Genomic DNA, 26,956 nt, shown 5'->3' on the forward strand with positions numbered 1-26,956 from the left:
AACTGGATGATCTTTAAGGTCCCTTCCAGCCTAAACCATTCTATGATTCTATTGCATTTAAGAATTGAGGCTGTTTTCATCTAATGTCCAAAACAACATAAACAACAAGACTGGATTTAAAATATCAACAGTTGTGGTCACTAATGACCAACAGTCACAATGTCATGGAAGCCAATGTTTTCAATGACAAATGAGCACAGTGACACGGAAATTTGATGCATTTGTTTACAGGAGGATTTTAAAATAAGGATAATAGTGTGGAAGAGCCTTAAGTCAAAAGGTGAGAAAATTAAAGACGACAGACTCTGCCTGTTGTCTACTTGAGGAGACGAAACAGAACCTCCAAACGGAGGAGAAGAGGACCGCAGGGAGGAGAAGGCTCATCAGAAAACAAGATTATGGGAAGCAAATGAGTCAAAATCCAAACCAAGAGCAGCACACACAGGTAAATTACCAGAAACAGCCTAGAAAGTGCATATACCAATTACAAATTCATTCCACGTGTATTCTTTTTCGTGTACAGAAAGATTAGGCTACTAGAGAAATACAAGATGGAAGAAAAAGTAATTATATACCAAAGTCAATAAAACCAAAGATTGTTCACTTAACAGTTGGTGAAGAATTTCGAATGACCTGTCCATAATGTTTACAAAAATACGCTATCATATTCGAATCGCTCATTACATAACAGCAGAAGACTTGTACTTATCTCTAATAAGTGTAATAAGGATTACCACGGAATTACCCGATGTCTTATTTCACATGAAGCAAACAGGCTGTACCGATGCGGCGCCCTGCGACACCCAGATAAACGGACACAGCAAGGGAAACAAAATAACTCGGACAAAATCCTTCCATCGTGGCTATACAGTGATGACTAAAGAGTCCATAACTGGAGGGGACGACCTCAGAAAAGCTATTAATAAAAGCCTGCACAAGACACTATTAAAAAACTAAAGTTACAGGATAAGATGGAAAGCGACTGTCGTGGATTAGAGAGCAGCTAAGCTTTAAGAAAGGGCCCAATATTCAACACTAGATTTTGAGGCTGCCAAAAGGGGAACAGGAAGGTGCTCCGAGATCCTTTGCAAGGACCGGCAGTGTTTCCTGGACGGCGCTAAAATCGGAAAAGAAAGCGAAAGAGATAAGGCAATGTTTGCAGAGATTAAATTATTCAGAATCATTCTTACATTGGACGATTCTGAAAGCTCCGACAACTGCAGCCAGTGAAATCATCTGCCGAGAGATGCAAGGTAGTATGGGTGTACACTGAATAAAATAATATATCCCGGTGATTTATTATTTTTATGTATATTATATACATTATTTTATATATTATTATTTTATATCTTATTTTATATACATTTATGAATATATAATGAGGACTTCAGCTACGCAGGAACGACCTGGGTAGCAGCATCTTCCAAAAGCTCTGCAAACTAAGCACCACACCGCCGCTCGTCTAAACGCCAAAATGTCCAAGGTGCTCATGAAAGGTGACTATTTTGGGGCAATCGGTGCAGGACCGTGACGCGCACAGCAGGGAAAATCCCCTTGAAAGCTGAGCGACGCTGTATCTCATTGCCCTTCCAGCCCCCCGCACCTCTGAGCGCAAGCTGCTTTCAAGGTCAAGTATTCAGGCAATAATCCTCCTACATAATACTGGGTTGCACTGGTAGCTGACAACAAATATGAAGGGCTCAATTACAGATTTTTTTAGTAATTTCACAAAAGATTTATCAAAATATGAAGATATTAAGCAACGGTGACATGAGGAACGGGACGAAGAACATGGAAGACAGCACAAAGAACCCAAATGTCACCAACCAGAGAAGCTGTGTCACATGCTGACCTCCAACGCACCCGCGTTTCCCCCTTCTCTTCTCCCCTGCCTCTGCTCCTCTTCCACTTCAGGTGACCGATGAGATGAATTGGATGCTAGGAAAAATTTACCCAGGGAAAGAAGCAAAGGTTTGCAACAGTTTAACTTAAAAAGAAAAATACCATACATGAAAGCAGTATCTTAAAAAAGACAGTATGAGAAATGAAATTAAATCACAGAATCACCACATGGCAGGGGTTGGAAGGGACCTCTGGAGACCATCCAGTCCAACCCCCTGCCAGAGCAGGGTCACCCAGAGCAGGTGGCACAGGAACGCGTCCAGGCGGGTTTGGAATGTCTCCAGAGACGGAGACTCCACCACCTCTCTGGGCAGCCTGTGCCAGGGCTCTGCCACCCTCACAGGAAAGAAGTTCCTCCTCATGTTTAGGTGGAACTTCCTATGCTCAAGTTTGTGCCCGTTACCCCTTGTCCTGTCACTGGGCACCACTGAGAAGAGCCTGGCCCCATCCTCCTGACACCCCCCCTTTCAGTATTTCTAAGCGTTGATAAGATCCCCCCTCAGTCATCTTTTTTCCAGACTGGAGAGACCCAAGTCCCTCAGCCTTTCTCCATCAGAGAGGTGTTCCAGTCCCCTCAGCATCTCCATAGCCCTTTGCTGTCCCCTCTCCAGCAGTTCCCTGTCCCTCTTGAACCGGGGAGCCCAGAACTGGACCCAGTGCTCCAGCTGTGGCCTCCCCAGGGCAGGGCAGAGCAGAGGGGGAGGATGACCTCCCTCCACCTGCTGGCCACGCTCCTCCTGATGCCCCGCAGGAGACCATTGGCCTTCATGGCCACAAGGGCACATTGCTGGCTCATGGTCATCCTGTTGTCCATCAGGACTCCCAGGTCTCTTTCCACAGAGCTGCTCTCCAGCAGGTCAGCCCCTAAAGCCCTAAATGCCACTATTTATCCCACCATATACTAGAGCAACAGGGGATAAGAGAATGAATTCAAATTCAATTGCAATTTACTCCAAGCTTGCACAGCTCACTACTAAATACTGTGGGCAAAAGTTTAGTGTGATTCAAGAAGAGATTTGAAGTTTAAAATCAATTCACATACACGCACATGTTTTAGAGGTGAAAAATTTAAATTATCAGGACTAACAAATATCAGATAAAATGTATTAAAAGGACCTCCTAGAAGCAGGTTGTTCCAAAATTGCTTGCGGTGGGGCTTCTTGAATCTTTCATTGAATGCTGCAATTTTTGTCTCAACACAATAAAAATCAAATGGCCAGATGAAGGACTGATTAAAAAAATGCATTAAATACCGTACTTCATTTTAAAATCATAGAATCGTTAATGTTGGAAGGAATCTTTAAGATCATTGAGTCCAACCATCAACCCAACACTGACAAAACCACCACTACCCCATGTCCCTCAGCACCACGTCTGCCCGGCTTTTAAATCCCTCCAGGGATGGTGACTCCACCACTTCGCCGGGCAGCCTCTTCCAATGCTTGACGACCCTTTCAGGGAAGAAATTTTTCCTAATATCCATCCTACACCTCCCCTGGCGCAACCTGAGGACATTTCCTCTTGTCCTATCACTTGTTTTTTTTCAGAAATTAACAGCATTCTGCAATAAATCTGCACAAAAACCCTGCACAAAACCTGTCATTGCCTTGAAGAGCTTGGGGAGGAACCGGGGACAGGAAGAGGACCTCCAAGAGCAGGTTTGTCCCCTTCACATATTATTACCCAATCAGTCTGGGCAGTACCCTAATCAAGAAAAGGCACATTTTTTCCCTTCTAATTCTGCCTTCCCAAAGATACTAAGTCTGAAGGTTGTCATAGCCGGGCCTTATTCAACACGAGACCACAACTCCCCGAGCTGCCACCATATGCAACTTTGGGAGGCAGGAAAAAAACAGCCAGACAGAAGAACCCAACCATGTAACATCACCCCATACTGAGTATTCCCAAGCATAAATAGTGGACACGAGGTGCTTCGGTTTGTTATTTTGACGGGGTTGCGTTACTGGCAAAAAAGCTCCTACGAGGGGACAGCAGCATTTGAAGCTCAGATTTGGTTCTCATAAAATTTCCTGTAGCTCTCAGCTCCGGCAAAACACAATCAACTCCTCCAGATATGAGACACCCTTTCTCAGGTCCATTACCCTTTGTTGTTAATTACTCCCTGCTTTAAATTTATCATCCTGCAAAAATACTTAATAGCCAGTAAACCCGTTTGTGTCCGTTCTGAGGCCGACGCTCGTTCACGAGCCCCGGCAGAGTGATACAAAAACCATATCATGAACCCAGCGTTTGGGTTTTCTTTTTTAAAACCAAACCTATTTCACAGGTGGGATTGGAAAAGAAAATTAAAAGAAGATGGACACAAAAGATGGCAACGATAATGAGAACTGGAGGTTCCGCTACTTGCCTGGCTCTCAAAGGAAAAAGAAGAATCAAAGGAACAGAAAGGAGGAGGAATTCTTTAAAAAATACATATATTTGAAGGCAAAGCTGCGAGGCATCCTGAAACGCTCTCCTTGGAGCTGGGGGATGATAACAAAAACAACGTATGGGTACGGATCATTGCTTCCTCTCATTTTACCACCACAGATATTCCTACTAGAAATTGATTTAGTTACATGATCGGGAGAAAAATAATGAATTTACTGTTGCCCACACTACACATTCTGCAGCCCACCTACACCCCTCGGTGAGGTATTAGAGGCAGGACATCAGAATAGTTTCTCTAAACAATATTTGACTGATAAACTCCTGTGCCCAAGCAATTCTCTTTTTTTTTTTTTTTTTATATCAAGCGATTTAAAAACGAGCCGATTCCTACACGGCATTTAGCTGGCATCCTGCAGACACAAAACCTTCATACAAAAAAAAAAAAAGTTGGCTTTTTTTTTTCCCCCCAACAAATTATTTTAAGGTAGCAAAAGGAATTATTTTTTTTCCCCTTAAAGCAAGTTCTATTTCTGTTTGAGGAGAAAAATTTAACACACATTTCCTCTTGCGTAGAAAATACTCTGATTGCGCTACAGAGACCCCATATTCTGCTGATAACACTTCCAGCATAAAAAAAAAAAAAAAAAAAAACACTCAGGAAAATGCATTTTTAAAAACATAAACTACAGTAAAATATACACATGAAGAGTTTCAAATACCTATACACCCACTCCGTAATCCCCAGGGATAAACCCGACAAATTCGTACGTTTGTTAATTAGCTCTTATTGCCTGCCACATGTGAAAACGAACAGCCTTCCTGCCACCACGGCAATAATCTGCAGTCAGGACGCGTTTTATCATCGGATCAGCTGCAGCCACCGCCGACTCTGACAACAACGGAACGGTTTGGCAGAGTGCCTCAAATTACTGCCGACTAAAAGCACTTTAAACCATCCTGCTGGAGCTTGACATGACAAATAAAGCAATGATTCATAACTGAATTACAGCGAGACGCTCTGGAAGGCAACGAGCGGGCTTGCTGACGAGGAGAGCTCGCCATTCCTCCACGCCGGGTGCTGGGGGAAGGGAGCCTGAGGATGCTCCGGTGACATGCTGGCGTTATCAATCCGGCTGGAGAAATTGCTAAATGGAGAGGAGGCACCAAAGGAAGCAAGTGATGGTAAATCAATACAGGTATCCATACAGGCTGGGGGATGAAGACGGAGAGCAGCCCGGAGGAGAAGGACTTGGGGGTGCTGGTGGATGAGAAGCTCAACATGAGCCATCAATGTGTGCTGGCAGCCCAGATACCCCCCTGCACCCTGGGCTGCATCCCCAGCAGCGTGGGCAGCAGGGCGAGGGGGGGATTCTGCCCCTCTGCTCCGCTCGGGGGAGACCCCCCTGCAGTGCTGCCTCCAGCTCTGGGGCCTCAGCACAGGAGAGACACGGAGCTGTTGGAGCGGGGCCAGAGGAGGCCCCGGAGATGCTGGGAGGGCTGGAGCCCCTCTGCTGGGAGGACGGGCTGAGAGAGTTGGGGGGTTCAGCCTGGAGAAGAGAAGGCTCCGCGGAGACCTTGGAGCCCCTTCCAGTCCCTAAAGAGGGCTTATAAGAAAGATGGGGACAGACTTTTTAGCAGGGCCTGTTGCAACAGGACAAGGGGTAATGGCTCCAAACAAAAAGAGGGGAGATTCAGACTAGATCTAAGGAAGAAATGTTTTACGGTGAGGATGGTGAGCCCCTGGCCCAGGTTGCCCAGAGAGGTGGGAGATGCCCCATCCCTGGAAACATTCCAGGCCAGGTTGGACGGGGCTCTGAGCAACCTGATCTAGTTGAAGACGTCCCTGCTCATGGCAGGGGGTGGGACTAGATGGCCGTTAAAAGTCCCTTCCAACCCAAACCACTCGGTGATTCTATGATAAATAAGCTGCAGCGGTCTTCCTATACAACATCATTACACCCAGTTATTTTCTGCAGTCTGTAAGCTTTCTGTCTATAATCCTTTTTAAATCAACAAGAGAATTGACTACCGATTCTGAAATCCCATGCGATTTGAACATTAAATGCGAAATATTTAGTAGCCCAAAAACAAGTCCACCAGAGCAACCAAAGCTATCAGCTTATAAACCCCCATCAAAACCTTGAAGGAACTGACAAAAACAATCCTCAAGCAGTACCTGGGAAACAACCCTCCCAGTCCACCAACAAATCATTTCATTGTTAACTTGTGATGAATAGGAATTTTTTTCAGATCTTTTCCAGGCATTTTTGCTGAGGAAATCCCTTTCAAACCTGACCTGCCCACAGACAAGGCAACAGCATCTTTGGAAATGTCGAGTGCTGCCATGATCGTGTCCATAGTGCCTATGTTGAAGGCCCTTCAGGAAGAAGACAGCAGCTTACACTATGGTCCCAGATCTGTCTTGCACAGCTTTTGTGCACCGCATTTATTTTTATGATCAGCTTTCCTTCCGTGAGCAAGATCTAAGTCCTCTCAGTGACCCCCTTTAAGAAAAGAAAAACTGGCAACCCGAAAGAAGTTCAAAGCTGATGTACGATTCCTAGATAGATCATTTGATCTACAATGCTTGGTTTAGGTTCTTATAAAGAAGACTAATTTTAATTTAATATCCTATATAAGCGCATGTGTATATCCAATAGCAGCCGCTAATGTAGGCAAGACTCGCGCGGTACCGCTTATTTTCCCTTTATCTCCATTGCCATTTTTGGTATCTAAGCTACGTTAGTGGTCCAGATGTTCTCCGTCATCAATTGGAAGACATTTCAAAGGCAAATTCACCCCATTTTAACACAACTGTCTATAGCAGGTGTCTGTGTGTCCCCACAAACTACAAGAGGGCCCTAGACAAGAAACCGGGTGCTTCACTTTTAGGTGGCTGAAGTTATAAAAAATTAATTCCCCCGAGATTGCCCTAGCCCTCAGACCAAGGCACCTTTCACAAAACGAACGGTGGGTTTAGAGAGAGAGAAACCTGGACAGAAATAATGCTGATAAAGACCCCCACATATACAGGACACAACGAAAGCGTGGTTAGTGATGTACAGCCCCGTTACACTTTTTGAACTTGCAATCTTGACATTTAGCTGTCGTTTATTTTTTACTAGAAATTACACACTCAGTTGTATACGAGACACAAAACACAACACTTCGCCTTGTCCCCAGCCGTGACCTCCCGAAAGACTGACAGACAGGCAAGAGGTGCGCACTCAAGTGCCAAGATGGCCTCAAGTTTGTGTGATTTTCTCCAATTTACATTTTTACTTCGTCTAACTGCAGCCTTTAAACTTCTAATTCACCTATTTGCATTTCTTCCTCTCAGAGCAGCATCTCATTTATTTGCAGATTCACGCCGGCCATGGGTCTCCTTGCGGGGATGAGTATGGCCAGCACCTTCCTGGATCCAACGCAAACCTCCACGGGAAGGTGGACAAACTGGGAAGAGGTTTTCACATCTGCAAGAGAATCCACCGGCTGTTTTGGCTGAAGTGGAGACCGTTATTTCCACACTTTAACACAAAAAAATGGAAAATAAATATGTGTAAGGAACCCATCTCCAAAATGAGGGACAGCGTTGGGCAAAAAGAATTTGTGACAACATTCTTACGGCAGCTTTTGCTCCTCTACCAATTTGTCTTCAGTTTTCCCAACTGTTTTGTACCTGACCTCCTCTTCACTACATAACTAGACCACATCCAAGGGTAAACAGGATCCTAATGGTCTCTCATTAGCTAAACTTCCCAGCAGAACACTTCCAAAGATAAAAAAGGTCAAAACCTGACATCAGTAGAAGGAAAATTTCAAAGGACCATGAAACCAGTGAAGTTGTTAGCTTTTCCTGCTCAAAATCTGTAGCTTGTAAGGATCCACTCCCCCACGGAAAAGCTGTAGAACGTGGACCCAAGAAAAGGCTCTTGCATTTACTGAGCCAATAAAAGAAGTATAAAAGGTTAAGAACAGCTGGCAGCTGTTGTGTAATATCTCGTGACTGAAAACAGCATCTGATACGGAAAAAAAAAAAGAGATTTTAAATAACAAATGCTTCATCCATGCACCACAAACACCACGTCCATGCGCCACCAGCCAGAACTCACCACGTCTTGTTTCACTGACCCTGCTCCAAAGGGGTACAGACCACCTACTCCCAAATTGTACGCGGGATTTTTCCCCCATGGAGCAATGGCAGACTGAGAGGCTTTGGGGACTATTATTGTGGGATGAAAAGGAGAACGAGGGAACCCTCAGCCTTGAATTAACGCATGGGAAAAAGCAAATAAAATCTTTTGAACTCTGATGTCTAGACAGTGCCGACGTCTTTGTCTTCGGGAAGAGGGATTAGGACAGAAATCTGGCTGCACTGTCCCTCATTTGATACGAAAGCTAGAAGACACTTTGGGCTAAAGGCCTGGCCCTGTTCCAGAAACCACTTTATTATGAAGGAACTGAAGAAAAGGAGGTCTGTAAGACAGGAGAGTAAGATTTCTGCCTAGCAGTCAGAGCAATTAAGCAAGCTGTCTTGATGAAGAGGAAAAAAACACTGGGATATAACCCAAAGGCTCAAAAGAGCAGGAGAAAGTAATTTTGAGAGTAGGTCAAGACTCCAGAGGGGATTACCTTTCCAGTTTGAGACTTAATGCCAGAGACATGCTTCAAAAAGCTGACCAGTGAGATTCTGCTGATACCGCAGATGACCCCATAACGTCTGCGTGCTCAAGCACAAGTCACGTATTAAAAGTGAATGTTGAAAACAGTGCGAGTTAGGATCAAAAACGGCAGACTAGAAGGTGCCTTCTCCTTCCTTCCTTCCTTCCTTCCTTCGTTCCTTCCTTCCTTCCTGCCTTCCTTCCTTCCTGCCTTCCTTCCTGCCTGCCTGCCTTCCTTCCTTCCTGCCTTCCTTCCTTCCTGCCTTCCTTCCTGCCTGCCTTCCTGCCTGCCTGCCTTCCTGCCTTCCTTCCTGCCTGCCTTCCTGCCTGCCTGCCTTCCTGCCTTCCTTCCTGCCTTCCTCCCTCCCTCCCTCCCTTCCTTCCGGCAAGTCAAAGACTTGACTTGACAGCAAGTCAAAGACCGAAACATTTGTGGTAGCTGTGAATAACCATCCTGGGGCCGCGGCTAGAAGGAGATGATGGGCTCATGCTTTCCTGGCTGGACCAACACACGATGCGATGCCCCGCACACCGGTGGTCTCAACACCCTGGACTTATTTCTAAGGATGTGCTGACTGAGAGTGGGGAAAAAAAAAAAACAAAATAGAAGCTCAAACATTTTTATTTTCACCCAAAAATCTGTCCGCCAAACAAGGCAGACGCCAGCAACCCACTGCCCCAAGGATCGAGATGCGTTGGGGGAAGACGGAAGGACACACGGCTCTTTCAAGCAAATGAAAATGTTTTTACCTGTCAGAACCTGAGCTCAGGCCCGAAGCATTTTGCTTCTTCTCCAGGCAGGAGCATCAACAGCGACCGCACCGCATCAAGGAGCCGCATTCTTCACCCTGCTTCGAGCACTAACGATGTTATCAACTGCAGCAGGAGAAATAAACTTGGGAGCCTAAACAAACTGACAGATCAGGCAGGGAAGAACCAGCTCTTAGATATCTCCATGCTGCTAAAGATATTTGTCATTTCAGATCTGTCTGTGTTGCCGGTAGGAACTAAGTTTTGGTAAAAATGCAGTTTAAAGGCAGCTTCCGTTTCCCTGAATATGCTGAGGACGTTTACGGTTCAATGCTCCAAAGTCCTCCACAACCTCCATCACCTCTCGAGGTACGCAGCTGGATTCCCAGATGTCTCGTTTTCTCTATTGAGCCATTCAAAGATACACGTAGGATTTCTTTTAGGGTGTAAACGCACTACCAATTGTTTCCAAATGGTTTTAATTCCAATAAGTAAATAAATAAACCCCAACCTAGAGAGACAACCCCCCTCTCTAGGTAGTCTAAGGCCTGTTACAAGAGTTTCCTAATCCTGCCTCCAAGTCCTCCCCGATCCCTTGAGTCTAATCAAAGCCATTAAATACAATTCTGGAAATTCTGTTTCCACTACCCTTTCCTGAAAACAATGGGACAAATTGCCAAGCAGCAGGTCGGAGCTGGGGGTTCTGCAGGAAAGGAAAGAGTAAATACCTTCAAACATACATATATACATACATATATAAATATATTTAAAAAATCATGTATTTTAAAGTTTCTTGGAGAGTGTATTTTGAATAGATATAACACTCCTGAAATACCATGCAACTACCCCACTCCTAACTCTCATAATCTTACCTCATCACTCAAAATAGTCTTTTACCTTTTTCCCTAGAGGAAAAAGCTTGAGATATACGATGAATTGATTCATTGGCAGAAAAAAAAAAATAAAAACCCCCAAACCAAAGAAAATAGAAAACAAGGAGCTCCTTGAACATTGGTTTCCCATGGAGTTGCTTCTCACATCGATTGACTTTGGTCAAGCGGAAACTCCAAACGAAGCTTCTCCCATGACTGGGTATTTATCAGATCACTGGAGATTTTCTGGCGCTTTGTGTGCGGACACATCTTGCCACTTTCCCCACTTACAAAAAGCTGTCATTTTCACGAGATCTAGAAGAATTTAATCCTCTCCGAGATTTCTCCTTCCCTCCCAAAGTTTGCAGAAGGGAAATGCTCATACAGAAAGCACAAGGCCCGATTTCTCTAGGATATCAGGTTTTGAAAATAAATGGTTAAATCCTAATTATTAAGTCTAACTCCTGAATCTAAATGAATCTAAAACTAAACTCCCTGCAGAATTGCTCTGCTTTCCCTACCACCTAGCTCTGCAATTTATTTGAAGAAATTAGGTTAGCGATGTTTACAAGGCTCATGAAAATAAAAGCGTCCTCCTGCCCATACTCAATCCTTGGACTTTCTCGCTCTTCTTCTGCCCACGTCCTCTGCCCGCCCCGCCCGCACCGTCCTCTTCTGATTTACCACGTCCCCCCTACCCCTGTTAAACACTGGCTTTTCCCCAAATTCAAATAAATGAGCCTAAATTTCTAGTTCACCTCTTCTACGCTAGACCACGAGCTTCCCAGGAAAGGAAGGATTTCTCCTGGACTGTCCCCATAGCGTATCGCGTGCCTTGTCTTACACCAATAATCACGCGTAAACTTAGTATCTGAAGCAGAAGCATATGCTTTAAACTCCTTCTGAAATGCAAATATTGCAGAGATGACAAATTATTATTAATGTCTAACTGAGCAGGCAAGGAGAAATCTTTTTTATTATAAAACTCATGAAAAATAGGTCTTTGGCTATTCCTGATTTTCTCTTTTGCCACTATTCGACAGCAGAGAAGAAAGAAACCATTAGAAATTGTTTACTTTGTGAAAGAAAAAGCCCGAGCAAGAGGGAACAATGATGATAATGAGCGAGAGGATGACGCTCAGCAGGCAAGTGCTTGCGAAAATCCGTCAGGAATAAAGACTAATTTGGTGGTAAAGGAGCACATGCACTTCCCAGCACTAATAATCCACGTATGTACTTGGGCAGGCCACGCTTTTTATTTTAATTGCAACATCCTCTTCTAAAATGCTTCTGTTTGCATCCACCGCTGAGCAAAGCCAAAAACCCCACTGGAGCACGAGCTTTGGTCCCAGCTCTCACCATTAGCCTCACTGGGAGGTGCAGACCATCCCCCTGCTGCAGAGGACACGGCAAGGCAGAGCTTCTGGGGACCCGCGTGCGTCGTGGCTTTTGTCACGTTATCTCCATAAACAACCTGGAAACCCAGGATGTAGTACGGGGTACCCAAAATTTGACACTCGGTTAAATGTTCGGCGATTTAAGGATTTGTGCAGCTGTCTGATTTTTAAATTACCACTTGTCAAAAAAATAATAATTAAAAAAAAAACCAACCAACAATCCTAATTTGTCATTTTACAAATAATACAGGTTTCTTTCTAACCCCAACCCTTTACTGGACCAGGCAGGATGATAATCACAATTCTTTGCAATGGCTTTCTATTTTCATTTCCATTTCCATCCATAAATGGATTCAAACAAGGCCTCTGAACGAGAGGAAGATGATGAAAAAAATCCCCAAACCCATCCTAGCATTGCCTTACAACTTCGCTAAAATGCCAAAACTCAGAGGTCCCTTTCCACCTTCACTTATAAACACTTGGTTATTTAAAACAGAAAGGTATTTTCCATCGGGTTGGAAAAGGCAGTACCTCGACAGGCGCTAGTCCGTAGCCCAGCAGCTTCTGGCCATGGGGCCAAAGGTAGCACAGATGGACACGTTTTGAGCGGTACACCACAGGTTTAGGAGATGAGCACGAGGGTATCTGGAGAGAGGTGACAGCTCTCACTGTGTCCTAACCCCAGCAGAAGCCAGGAGGGTCTCTCCAGCAGCGACCAGTGACACCCTCTAACAAAGTCACCATTAACATCTACCTGCAGAGAGGGTCTCCAGTCGCTATTGGGTTTCTACTGACATAATTAATGGCGAGAGGAGGGAAAAGCATACGCTATTATGCCTTCAAAGCTGCCAAACCTTGAACTGGCCTACAGAGAATGGCAGCCAACTTCACAGCGCAAACATCTTTTAAAACACATAATTACAATAGAAGACATCACTATGTCATTATGCACATATAAAATATTCAGGAGACCAAAGAAGGCTTTTTGTTAAGCCGAGGAGCTTCAGATATATTCCACCATTCTCCCTCATCTAAGGCCTCAAAATCTTCTGAGCTCCAACGTCCAACAGTGGGAAACCCGGAGATTTTCATATGCAGCTGGATATTTGCATGCTTAAAAAACATTTTTACAGTGGGTCACCGTTAGCAACATCACACGTACCCACAGCCAACTGTTATAATAAATACACACTATCATAGAAAGGAAATGAAGGCGGTATTGGAGGTACCACACTGGGCAACTGTTGGCTCTTTAATCACAGGTTTGGATGGAAACCCAGTCCAACGTTCTTTTTATAGAGCAGTGAATGTGATAATAGCTAAGACAGAAGGAGACATTATATGGTCAGAGGGAAATCTTAACTCACAAACAAACCAGATGCAATTATCAAAATTATACCAATGGTATTCTCTTTTTTTTTGTTTGCAGGAAGTTCTATTAAAAAAAAACTTTAGCCCACAATTTGCATTTCAATTCATTTTCAAACTTTTGTGTGGAGAATAGCTGGCTAGAATTGGGTACTACAGAAACTACCGTACACTGAAATATGCTTATAAATGTTATAATGTAAGAATTCCATGTATAAAACCCAGGCAGTGCTGCAAGGTCTGGGGTTTTTTTCCTATTAGCCTGTACGAAATGGGTGAAGGTGTAATGGAAAACAAAAACTATCGGTGCTACCTGCCATGCGGTTTACAAAACTTCCATTACGTTCACATGCTGATGAATCACGGAATCACAGAATCACAGACTGGCAGGGGTTGGAAGGGACCTCTGGAGACCATCCAGTCCAACCCCCTGCCAGAGCAGGGTCACCCAGCGCAGGTGGCACAGGAACGTGTCCAGGCGGGTTTGGAATGTCTCCAGAGACGGAGACTCCACCACCTCTCTGGGCAGCCTGTGCCAGGGCTCTGCCACCCTCACAGGAAAGAAGTTCCTCCTCATGTTTAGGTGGAACTTCCTATGCTCAAGTTTGTGCCCATTACCCCTTGTCCTGTCACTGGGCACCACTGAGAAGAGCCTGGCCCCATCCTCCTGACACCCCCCCTTTCAGTATTTCTAAGCGTTGATAAGATCCCCCCTCAGTTGTCTTTTTTCCAGACTGAAGAGACCCAAATCCCTCAGCCTTTCTTCATCAGAGAGGTGTTCCAGTCCCCTCAGCATCTCCATAGCCCTTTGCTGTCCCCTCTCCAGCAGTTCCCTGTCCTTCTGGAACCGGGGAGCCCAGAACTGGACCCAGTGCTCCAGCTGTGGCCTCCCCAGGGCAGAGCAGAGGGGGAGGATGACCTCCCTCCACCTGCTGGCCACACTCTTCTTGATGCCCCTGAGGATGCCATTGGCCTTCTTGGCCACAAGGACACATTGCTGGCTCATGCACAATGGGTAAATCCAAGGCTCTGGAAAATGTAGCTGTTCTGAGGTTTATCGAGGGTGCCCACAGCTTACGACAAATCCTCTGGAGATCGTTACTGCAAATGTAACAATATCAAGTTATCCACATGTTAAAAAAGAACATTTTTCTATTAAAATATATGTAAAGTTCTGGCCAATTGCTTTACAACTTTATTGCTTCTAATTGTACAGGGCTCTGCTCTACAGCCCAATCACTGTATTTCTCACTAAACTCCAATTATACAATCTAGCATGAAAAAGGCAGAGATACAGACCCTTTAACAAGCTTAGGCAAAAATCAAAGGCCCACAAAGGGCTAAATCAAAAGCTGGCGCGCACCAACTCTATTCTTTGTGCAGTCAAGCAAGACTAATTAATGCTTTTAATGTCAGTTTACCCCTTTTGGCACTATAAATCAGAACGCGCAGCTTTTATGAGTTAACAAAAGAATCTGTGAAAGGTGTAGCTTATTAACCAAACTCACAAATTCAAACACACTTAATCAGAAACAGGTATATTTAGCGGCATTGTCCTCGACAAGCAGAATTATCTGCAGGCTGTACACAGAGAACATTCATTTATCAATACAAACAAGGCTGGCACACCGGGAAGAGGTGGTAAATTATACATCTGAAAGAAAAGCCACTGCTTCCAGCACGGCTTTTGTGAGAGTAGAAACGTGGAGCAAAGACTGCGGGAAGGCGCTCCAGAAAGGTGGAGGGAACATACTGGATGTTTCCCTGTAATCTCCTCTCAGCCACAGCGAGAACTGAGCGTGCTATTGCACTTCTGCAGCAGGGAGAGAAAAATCGGTCCTCAAGTAGATCTCCTGCCATCGCCCACTTGGCAAGGACCATTGGCAGCTCCTCTGTCGCGTGCTGGGCTCGTTTCGATGCATCGTTAGGGTTTTGTTTCTTCCCCTTGTCAGGAAACACGGATCTCCATTTTTTGTATTGTTTCTGAAATCTGTTTTGCTCTCCATCCATCAGCCAGTTGAGACTTTCACTTAGTAAGTCTGTTGGATATCAGTCTGGCCTCTATGAGGGGGAACGGTTTTAAACTGAAAGACGGGAGACTTAGATATTAGGAAGAAATTCTTCACTATGAGGGTGGTGAGCCCCTGGCCCAGGTTGCCCAGAGAAGCTGTGGCTGCCCCAGCCCTGGAGGGGTTCAAGGCCAGGTTGGATGGGGCTTGGAGGAACCTGGTCTAGTAGGAGGTGTCCCTGCCCAGGGCAGGGGGGTGGACCTAGATGACCTTTAAGGTCCCTTCCAACTCTAACCATTCTGTGATTCTAAGAGAAGCAGCTATCACAGGGCTACAAAAAGACACCTACATGGTAAATCTCAGTCCAAAAAGAAGTCAAGGTCACAAAGCTTTCAAGATCATAGAATCGTCTACGTTGGAAGGGACCTTTCAGATCATCGAGTCCAACTATCAACCCAACACTGACAAAACCACCACAACCCCATGTCCCTCAGCACCACGTCTGCCCGGCTTTTAAATCCCTCCAGGGATGGCGACTCCACCACTGCCCTGGGCAGCCTCTTCCAATGCTTGACAACCCTTTCAGGGAAGAAATTTTTCCTAATATCCATCCTAAACCTCCCCTGGGGCAACTTGAGGCCGTTTCCTCTTGTCCCATCACCCATTCCTTGGGAGAAGAGACCGACCCCCCCTGGCTACCCCCTCCTTTCAGGGAGTTGCAGAGAGCAAGAAGGTCTCCCCTCAGCCTCCTTTTCTCCAGGCTGAACACCCCCAGCTCCCTCAGCCGCTCCTCACCAGACTTGTGCTCCAGACCCCTCACCACCTCCGGTGCCCTTCTCTGGACACGCTCCAGCACCTCAATGGATTTTTGTGTGGTGAGGGGCCCAAAACTGGACACAGCACTCGAGGTGGGGCCTCACCAGCGCCCAGTACAGGGGGACCATCACTGCCCCAGTCCTGCTGGCCACACTGTTCCTGATACAGGCCAGGATGCTGTTGACGTTCCTGGCCACCTGAGCACACATATATTTTTAAGAAGAGATGCAGCTACGACTCACATCCTAGACTCAGAGAAAGAAAAGACACCCTAACTGCGTCTTTCTGGCTGAGTTGACAGACAAAAAGTATTTTGGTTCGCTCTACACATACCTCAGGGCAGTATCTACGGCACACTTTAATATGCATTTAAACTCATCAATCAAAAGTAGAAAGTCAGTCCAGAGCATCTTGAAAAGTCTGGTGTCGGAGATCCTCTCTGCTGCCTATGTCCATAAATCTTATTAAAAGCCTTCCTTTGTTTTTAAATCAGTTCTTGACAGTTGATTTTTTTTCCTGGTTACGGGAAATGTCATCTTCTTAACGATGCCTCACTCCTCATTCCTCTAATAATTACTGTATATCAGCAGTATTGAGCCATAAAGAATCACGAAGCCGCTTTGTCAATAAAATAATTCCTCTACACCCCAAACTAATCATTGCGGGATGCTCAGGCTGATGTTCCTACCCTGACACTCGATTACAGTCCATCCCTGTGGCACACCATCCATCACGTGCCGCGGACAGGCAAAGGAGAGCGCAGTTTTCATCTGGAGAGCTGCAGCAGGTATGGGAAGGGACACAGCCCAGCTGAGGGACCCGCAGTCACAGGCCACGTGTGTGTGATTAGCCGGTGACTCCGACCGCCACGAAATAATGAGGCAAAAACATTAAAAGAGGATTTTTTTAAGGGAACAGACGTGACTAAGAGAAGCATTTGCACAAATGCTGCTTAGGATGAAATGTTGGGTCCTTAATAATTATAAATTTGTCACCTTATGCAGGGAAGACGTTTCCCTGTGTGATATGTTACAACATATGTGGGTACATCACAGAGTGGGGGTTCCTTTCCTTTCGCTGATACCTCCAATATTGCGGTAGTGTTCACAAAGGAACAAAAATCACAAAATCATAGAATGGTTCGGGTTGGAAGGGACCTTAAAGATCATCTAGTTCCAACGCCCCTGCATGGGCAGGGACACCTCCCACTAAAAATCTTCTCAGGAGGTGAAAATTCCCATGAAGCAAGGATGGGGAAAGTAATTACAGATCACATAGCCTTCCAAACCCTGCGATATTTGTGACTGGAATGGGAGAGAGGGCAGAAAGGGAATGCAACCATAATCCAACACGTTGCAGGACTTGGAACCATCTCAGTTGAGGTACGTTTAAGAGAGCCTTGCTGCTTCATGACTCTCAGCCCGTGTGTAAAGATGAAGGAGATACAGCTTAAGAGAAAGGCAAGTACCTCCATTCTCCACTATGGACCAAGAGTGTCCACGTTCCTGCTTCTTCCAATATACAGCAAGAGGTTGCTGGGCAAAACCAAAAGCAACAAGAGTAGAAGAAACACGTTGGAGGGTTCTGCTCTCGAGGCAGCCGCTCCCGCTTGCTGGAAGAGCATCCTTAGGAAATGCCCAAACGTGTTGCCCACTCAGCGCACACTGCGTGATGTGGCACGGTGGAAAACAGCGGTCCTATGACCGGCCCTCATAACCAAACCAATACACCCCACAGACAACATCAAGCCCACCGTCTGAATCAGAAACATGAACCACTGTCCTTGGTATCGCCATCATTACACTCTACCAGGAAAAAGGGACAGGCATCTCCTTTCACTCTGAAATAATCATATGATGCCTCATAGGATCCTGGGACCTAATAGAATCATAAAACGGTTTGGGTTGGAACACACCTTTTTAAACCAACCTTTCCTGCTATGGGCAGGGACACCTCCCACCAGACCAGGTTGCTCCAAGCCCCGGCCAACCTGGCCTTGAACCCCTCCAGGGATGGGGCAGCCACAGCTTCTCTGGGCAACCTGGGCCAGGGGCTCACCACCCTCACAGCAAAGAATTTCTGCCCGAGATCTCAGCTCAATCTCCCCTCTTGCAGTGGAAAACCCTTCCCCCTGGTCCTACAGCTCCCCTCCCTCATCCAGAGTCCCTCCCCAGCTTTCCTGGAGCCCCTCGAGGGACTGGAAGGGGCTCCAAGGTCTCTGCGGATCCTTCTCTTCTCCAGGCTGAACCCCCCCAGCTCTCTCAGCCCGTCCTCCCAGCAGAGGGGCTCCAGCCCTCCCAGCATCTCCGGGGCCTCCTCTGGCCCCGCTCCAACAGCTCCGTGTCTGTCTTGTCCTGAAGACTCCAGAGCTGGATGCAGTACATAATTTGGCTTAACAGAAATCACCTTCGATGTCATATGTTCTCTAAAACGAAATTTATTCTCCAAAACAGAGCTGGCAATTTAAGAAAACTTAAGATCTATGAACAAAGGATTTGTTCATGCAGTAGAAAAGAAAATCACTAAATGATGTAGTCATGCCCCAACAGCAGAGAAATAACCATCACCTGCTGGCAAGAGGCTTCCCTTCCGCTCTGGATTGGGTGCATTCTCAGCCCAGTGAAGATCACCAAATGGACCCCACCAAACTGGCATAAATGGTCAGGAGACTAACGATCAGAAATTTTCCCTATGAGTTCAGAAACGTTGAGGTGAACGGAGCGCAAGTATAAAGTCCAGGCCCAGTTAACCACACGCCAAATTCCACTCACACACACGGTATAAAAACCAGACTAACGTAAAAGCACATTTAAAAATATTTACATCACACCAAACCATTAGACAGATAAGAGAGGTATTTTTAGATACACGTGGATTTTACACGCACACAATGATTAACTACTTAATTGCTGGATTTGGGGGGAGCGGGGTACTTCCCAAGCAAGAAATAACCTAACCTCAGTGAACTAATTTAGGAGGTCGGGCACACACATGCAAGAGTTTAACTCCATTTCTTCTGCCTTTTGATTTCTGAACACTATTTACCACCATGTGTAAAAGGGGGAGGTTCAATCCAAGATGAAGACACCTGAAAAGTAAATGAGGTGACTGACGAGGATCCCAAGCAGGGCAGTCACAGCCTGGAGAGCAACCCCGATCGACCTGAAGAGGACAAACAGCAGCTCGTCACCCAAATTTCCCCAGGCTCCATCAGTTCCAGTCTTGAGATCTCCAGGGACCGGGCTGGGAGCTCAAGACACCCAGCACACACAAAGCTTAAACTTCAATTTCTTAATCTGGAGCTTAACTGGACCAGGAGCCCCTTGGACCACAAGTTCTCTTTCTCATGCAAAGCCACCACTTAACATGTTCTCATTCAAAAAAAACAGCCCGTCTTCCAGTTCTCCCACCAATGCCAGTCCCGCTTCTCCAGTCTGAGCAATTCAGCCTCCGCCTCTGTTTTCTCCCCACCTCCCAACCCATCAAACGCACACCCTGGCCTCTGCCTCTCTCCCTTCTGCAGCCCTTGACCCTCTGTTTTTCAGGCCCAGAAAAAGCAGCTTAGTCCCAACTGTGTCTCAACCTGGAAGTAAGGCAGGTAGTTGGCAGAAAAAGGGTACAGGAGCAGCATAAAGGTCCTTTTTTTTTTTTTTTCCCCTTTATCCTTTTTTCATGATATTCAACAAAAAGGAGAAAAGAGAGCTGGGAAAGGGGCCCATCGTTGTTGCTTGAGGGACAAGCACAAGCAAGGATGAAGCAAAGCTTTTCTGAAAGGCTTGACGCTTTCTGTCCCATCCCACCTAAAACAGGTTGAGGGTGAGATGAGGAAGAAAAAACAGCCTGATTTTCTCCATACCCAAAAAGCAGGCATCTAATCAGGGCAGGTTTTTCCCAAAGCAGGGCTGGAAGGCTGCAAAATATCGGGAGGATAAGGGTGCCAGCATGCCTTAATGTTCGATCCCGGCGCAGTGCAGTGGCTCCAAGCGCAGGGAGCACCCACCAGAACTCTTGCTGTCTGTCTGCATCTGGTTTTCAGCAAGTCTGACTTGAGTAGGAGCAGAACACTCAGTGGGTATCCTGGCAGCTGACATTTAAAGTTCATGTTACTAAGCAAGCAGCAAAACATATAAAATGGAAAGAAAAAAAAAAAAAAAAAAAAGAGTCAACCCTGTTTTTTCCATACGCCTGCACAAGAAGAGCTGGATCGGGTCAGACTGACACTTCAGCCCAGTGTCTTCTCTGCAGCAAGAACCAAGCGTGAACACCCAGGGGCAAATTTCAGCGCAGGGCAGGCGTACGGTGACGTTTGCCCAGCGTACTTTTCAGCCCCTAACCGTGTGCAGCGCAGGGATTTCCTCAAGTGGCACGTTCGTATTTAATAGCTAGCCGTGTATCACGTTATACCACTATTATAACGTATTTGATTTTCTTATATATAAAGGCCTAGAGGGCTTGACCTGTTCAGGTCTCATAATGCTAGGCGCCATATACAAAACCAGAACCTGCTCCAATCCATTTACAGGCCACATTACACTGCAAAGTTTAAATTTTAAAAAACTGTTTCTAGCTTTTCCTTTATGAAAGGCTGCAACATAAACTATTAGAAAATAATTCGCCTGTCTACAGGCAAATGACAGAAATTTATACCGGGAATCATGGCTTTGCCAATCCACTGATTTTGACCCAGCTAGCAAACACAAGCAGTATTTTTTGTCTTCTTTTTAATATAAAACAAAAATAAATTATTTACCAAGAAGATATTAAGACTAATAAACACTAAAAAAAAAAACCCTAACTCTCACAATTCTTCATAGGAGCAACACATACCTGCTGTGTGTTCTACTCCAGTCTGCTGATCACCTTAGGTTTATTAACTTTATAAATCAACACAATAAAATACGCTAGACGTCCAGTGTTCCAGGAGTTTCAGCTTATGCATTGCTTGATGCAGAAATTACTTGCTTCGTTAAAAATGTGATGTAATTCTGTACCAAAGTTCATTCAGTACAAACAGAGCTCCAACCCATACCAAACACCAACGCTTTTCAATCAACACTTGCAATCTCCGTGGCATGGGAGTAGGAAAAAAGGTGTTTGGAGGAGTATCTAAACTCAAGCGCTACAGTTGAAGGGCACACAGAAAACATGAATCGATACCTCTTGGATACGAGCTTCCTTCGGATGGAGATAATCCGGAGAGGAGTCTGCCTACGGCTGCAGGGCAGTGAGTCTTCACAGCATTCCACAGCTCTGCAGCAGCAACCAACAGAGAGAAAGAGAGAGACCCGTGAGGCTCCGCGGGCAAACCTGTCGGAAAGAAAACACGGCTCTTTCTAGCAAAGAGTGGTCTTTATCTCCACCGGAGCAAAAGGAGGAATGGGGACACGTATGAAATGCAGGCAAAAAAAAGGAGGAGCGATGGAGATGCAGGATAAGAGGAGGAGAGGGAAGGGAGACGGGAGCTGGCTACAAGACTGGCAGTCGCAAAAAAGACGGCATGATGCAAATGGTCTGTCACTCACATTTCGTTAGACAAACAGATACGCGTATTTACTGCACCTCTCCTACAAATAAACATCTCCATTCGCCTTCCCCTAAACATACCAAGGATACATTTTTCCATAGATAAAGGAAAAAAGACAGCAGAAATTCAACGTTTGCACCTTCAAATCAAGACCGAAAACCTTTCAGGAGCAATTTGCTACAGATCAGTGACTTTGGGTGGAAAACTCACATGGCGCGTCTTGCACAAAGCCTACATCAACTATGCTTTGCCTACGCTCTGCTGAAGAATTGCATCGAAGCTAAAAAAAAACAGCGCCAGGAGTGGATGAAATCAGAACCAGGGTCTTCTCAGCTTTCAAAAGGGAGAAAACAAAGTTCAAGCTTTCATTTAAATACTCAGTAACAAGCTATTTGTCAGGATTTGGGACTGAACAGGCCGAACAAAGTTTTACACGTTACTCCTACACCCTCCCTTCCCAGCTGACACAAAACTTCAGAGAACTGAAAACGAAATACCTCCAAATAAAGTACAGCACGCAAAAAAAGCTCTCAAGCAGCTCCACATGCTTTATGCATTAGACAGAGGAACAGAAAACCTACTGTTCACAAACCAGGACCAGTGCTCCTTCTAACAGTTGTTTATTTTAATCAACCCAGTACCAAAAGGTTTACATTAAATATTTTTTCATTGCTTCTAACCACGGATGCAGTATTAGTTTACATTCACTCAAAAAACACTCTTGGGGAGAAAACAGGGCGCAGAAAGCGTCGAATCCAGTAAAATAACTGAGACTTTCTTTGGGAGGGCCGATCCACCCCACCTTTCCCTGCAGCATTACACCAAAAGGCCCTGCAAGCCCAGCAATGGAAACAACGTGAAATTGGAAACGAACGGGAAAAAAAATGATAAATCGTGGAATCACGGAATGGTTAGAGTTGGAAGGGACCTTAAAGATTATCTAGTTCCAACCCTCCTGCCCTGGGCAGGGGCACCTCCCACCAGACCAGCTTGCTCCAAGCCCCGGCCAACCTGGCCTTGAACCCCTCCAGGGATGGGGCAGCCACAGCTTCTCTGGGCAACCTGGGCCAGGGGCTCACCGCCCTCACAGCCAAGAATTTCTTCCTAGTATCTCATCTTCGTTTTTACTGAATCTTATTTTTTATTGAAGTTCCCAGAATTGCCAACTGCAGGCAACCACCACCAAACCGTGTGAGATGGCATCCTTGGAGAGAAGTCAAATCCCACCCTACTGATGCTCAAAGGTCCAGATAATCCCAACACTGTTGCTACCAAGAGCGTGAGCGCACTCAGTGAAACATCTCAGTAATATTCCCACCTGTTGTACGGGTGCTTGACTTCTGTATTTCCACCTTATAACAAGCATATTCATTGCTTGGAATTTAATCCTGGTTTTAGGCTGTTTTGACTTGCCTTTATGGTCCCCCAGTTCAAAGACACAACTCTAAAATACATGAGCAAAAATCTTTAGGAGAGAGAAGAAATCTTAAGTGAATTCCAGCAGAAACGACGACTTGACAAATCTCATCACATCAAGCTCCGCAGTGGCAAATTAGTCTCTCTTTGAGCACATTCTGTACTCAAAGTAGCCTCGGTGCTTCGGGAGGTACCAAATATAACACAGCCCCGTTTTAACTTCCTTCCAGGAATACACACAGTCATTTATCAAGAAGACGTGGGCTGCAGTTTCAGTTCCAACAGCTTCAGTAATATTTTGTAAAATTAAACAAACGACTCCTTTTGTGGCAAGAAAGAAGCAGAAAATAATCTGGGTCCAAGCAAATGGGGGAGAAAACCACCTGCCCCAAGTCTTCCTCCACCCTTTAGCGATGCGATGCCAAGGACCCCTCGACAGCGACACCAGGGTCAACACCAACCACGTGGTCAATGATTCTTCTTTCCACCGCTTTTACACCTCAAATCTCAATACCTTCGCCGTTACAATTTCATTTAGCAGAGCCGGTTTGATAGCTAAATTTACTTCAAGTCCAAGTTTTGGAACATTTTTACATCTTTATACCTCGTACGGCCAAGGAAGTCAATAATCTCTGCTTAGCAAATACTAAAGGTTCCCCGGACGTGTCCAGCACCGCTGCGTGCGCTGAATACATGAGGGTTTCCAGGCACCACCTCGATTCAGCATGAGGACAGGACTGCAGCAACCTTTAATGCCGGGGAATTATCAGAAAGTTCACCTTTTGTTCATCTAAAGAGACGGAGAGAAGTACTGTACCCACCTCCCATTAACCTTGTCGGTGGGATCTTTCTTTAGCTGCAACAGCATCAATACCTTCTTGTATTGTGCTGCTACACAGACGCTCAGTAGAATCACCCTTTTGGGGGTTTTTTTTGGTCCCTTTTCTAGTTTTTCTTGACCAGAAGTCAAAACGATTAGGTTCACAATAACTGGATGCCGCTACTGCAGAGAGAAGCTGTGATGAGCTGCACGGAGATGGAGGTTATCCAACTGCCCACACACCCGCATCACCCTGAATGCCCTCAGTCACCATGCAAAAACCAGCTGTAAATGCTCAGAATTTAAGAGAAATCATTCAAATGAGTCTTAACACCAAAGAAATATAGTTTCACTCGGCATCTTTCACTTCACTTGAATGTGTGAGAAGGTGCAAGACGTAAATGTAATTGAAGCTGTGTCAGATTCCTCACCGTACCTCTCTTGCTTCGTGCTGTACCCCCATCTCCTACCCCTCTTCAGCTGCACTCCTGGACTGCCACGTTCTCTAACCACAGCGATGCCATACACGCACAAACTGTAGACATTTGCAGAAATGCAGTCAGTCCCAATCAAGGCCTTTGAGTAGAAGTACAAAGATATTCAATAGAGGAAATAAAATATATTTTAAAGAGGGAAAACGTGACCTGTGAGGAGGGATTAGTTTGGAAAATTCAGGGAAATAGCACAACATCAAGAAGTTCAGAGATGATCAGAGGGCTGGAGCCCCTCTGCTGTGAGGACAGGCTGAGAGAGTTGGGGTTGTTCAGCCTGGAGAAGAGAAGGCTCCGGGGAGACCTTATAGCAGCCTTCCAGTCCCTAACGGGGCCTACAGGAAGGATGGGGAGGGACTCTGGCTCAGGGAGTATAATGATAGGACATGGGGTAACGGCCTCAAACTGAAAGAGGGGAGATTTAGATTGGATCTCAGGAAGAAGTTCTTTACTGTAAGGGCGGTGAGGCACTGGAACAGGTTACCCAGGGAAATTGTCAATGCCCCATCCCTGGAGGGGTTCAAGGCCAGGTTGGACGGGGCTTTGAGCAGCCTGGTCTAGTGGGAGGTGTCCCTGCCCAGGGCAGTGGAACTAGATGATCTTTAAGGTCCCTTCCAACCTGAACCATTCTGTGATTCTGGGAAGTTCTGCTGGCATGACCGCGTTCATCAAGAGCGTGATCTGGGATTAGCCCCATGATGCCATCAGAGTCCCCCAGTACAGTGTTTGCTGTATCAGCTCTACCAGCAAACCTTGCTCCTCTGAAACCAGCAAGTGGAGAAACATCAGGCTCCCGCGGAAAGCTGAATACACCTGCAGAAGTCACCCCCACACAGGACAGGAGCAGGCAGACAGGGAAGAGAAAAGCTTGCCTCTCTGTCGGTTAAAAATAAAAAAAAAAAAAGCAAGCAAAGGGAATAAACTCATTTTGGTGCTGAAGACTATCAGGCATACAACGTATCGAGGGTGGACATTTAACTTGTAACACAGCATTTTTAATTACCCATCTAAAAATGCCAGGCAACGTGTTAAAAGTCCTTCAGTACACACCTGACGAAACTATGTGCTACTCCCTGAAGAGCTAGCGTGAAGCATCTAGAAATCAAAAGGAGCAGTTAACCAGCACACAAGTCCCTATCAAGTTACTGCTTTTTGGGGGATGAGATTTAGGGAAGAAGAGGGCTCTCCTTATCAGTGCAATACTCTTTTTTTCCTGGTTGTCTCTGGGTCTAAACCAGGTTTATTGCTCCACCTATTAAACGAACCAAGAAAGAAAAGGGAGCAAAGACTTCAAGAATACAGAAAAAATCTTCCCCATGAGAGGCAGGCTGCCTTCTCCCACTCCCGCCACCCTGGCGAGCTCTTCCAGGCTCAGCTGCAGAGCTGCCAGAGGTACCGCCATCATCCCTCGGTACCACGGGACCCAAATGCTGATCTCAGATCGCAAGCTCAGGCAAGGCAAACACCGGTGGAAAGCTGGAATCCACCTCCTTTAGGAAACGTAGAGCACCAGTTCCCCCAGTTATTGAGCTGACAGCGTTACCATAGGCAGGACTGCCGGAAAAACTGACGTAGTTTTTCCTGAAATGAAATATGAAAAGAAGACAAGGAGAAATATTCACTAACTAGAAAATGCTTTCACGCTTGGTGGGTGCTAGTGCTCTTTTTATTCATTTTAAAGTTATGATCTGGGTGTTGGAGGGTCTGGAAGAGATGCTGGAACCTTCCTCATCCACCCATCCATCAGGCACACCCCTCTACGGGCTGGGGCACTGCCAGCCACCAACACCTGAGACCTATGAAGAAGGTACTTTGACCAGCTGAGACACATGAAGAAGACACCTGGATGCTTTATGGAGTTTGGGAGGTGCTTGTTTCTTGGTAGTGAGGGGTCCTGTTTGGGTTTTTTAAAGGATGTTGCTAAACCTTCTCTCATAGATTTGTGCCGCCTTTGCTTGTACACCAGATTTTTGCAAATGGAAAACCATCTCGGTTGAGTCAAGACTCTTCCAGCTCCTCCTTACTACGTTCAACTTCCTACCACCCCGTGTCAACTCCTTTTCTAGAGCCAAAGTTGCCCCAACTTGCTGAATAAATTCATTAACGCAGAATCCATTTTGCACAAGTTTCCCATTAACTTCTAATTTCCTAATTATTAGATTACATGCTCGAGCTTTTGAAGCAATTTACCTCTACAAGTTGAGAAAAGAAACCTAGCGGGGTTCCTGCAGCCTACTCCCTAATGAAGTCCTCCCTCCCCTCCTATTTTCTTCTTGGTGCAAAAAAGTTTAAATCCCTTCACATTTCTCAGAATCAGAGAATGGCAGGGGTTGGAAGGGACCTCTGGAGACCATCCGGTCCAACCCCCTGCCAGACCAGGGTCATCCAGAGCAGGTGGCACAGGAACGCAACCAGGCAGATTTGGAAGGTCTCCAGAGATGGAGACTCCACCACCTCTCTGGGCAGCCTGTGCCAGGGCTCTGCCACCCTCACAGGAAAGAAGTTCCTCCTCATGTTTAGGTGGAACTTCCTATGCTCA

General features: G+C 45.8%; 1 protein-coding gene across 10 annotated transcripts in view; it reads right to left on the reverse strand.

The window, feature by feature from the left end:
• The window catches only part of FAM168A (family with sequence similarity 168 member A), a 222,389-nt gene that overhangs the window by 141,615 nt on the left and 53,818 nt on the right, over window positions 1-26,956 (reverse strand). For 3 of the 10 annotated variants that reach the window (XM_054188915.1, XM_054188917.1, XM_054188916.1), the window contains exon 2: window positions 21,324-21,416. The exons of 1 other annotated variant lie outside the window; for it this stretch is intronic. Coding sequence is in view for 2 of the 9 variants with exons in the window: in XM_054188911.1 (XP_054044886.1) it covers window positions 1,828-1,938; window positions 2,990-3,148 (270 nt within the window). In the remaining 7 variants the exon portion in view is untranslated. Of the gene's footprint in view, window positions 1-1,827; window positions 1,939-2,989; window positions 3,209-21,323; window positions 21,474-26,956 lie in introns of those variants that run through there. 6 more of the 10 variants (XM_054188912.1, XM_054188913.1, XM_054188914.1 and 3 more) reach the window with 4 other exon arrangements.

Source organism: Rissa tridactyla, chromosome 1, assembly GCF_028500815.1.
Source record: "Rissa tridactyla isolate bRisTri1 chromosome 1, bRisTri1.patW.cur.20221130, whole genome shotgun sequence".
Classification (NCBI taxonomy): Eukaryota; Metazoa; Chordata; class Aves; order Charadriiformes; family Laridae; genus Rissa; species Rissa tridactyla.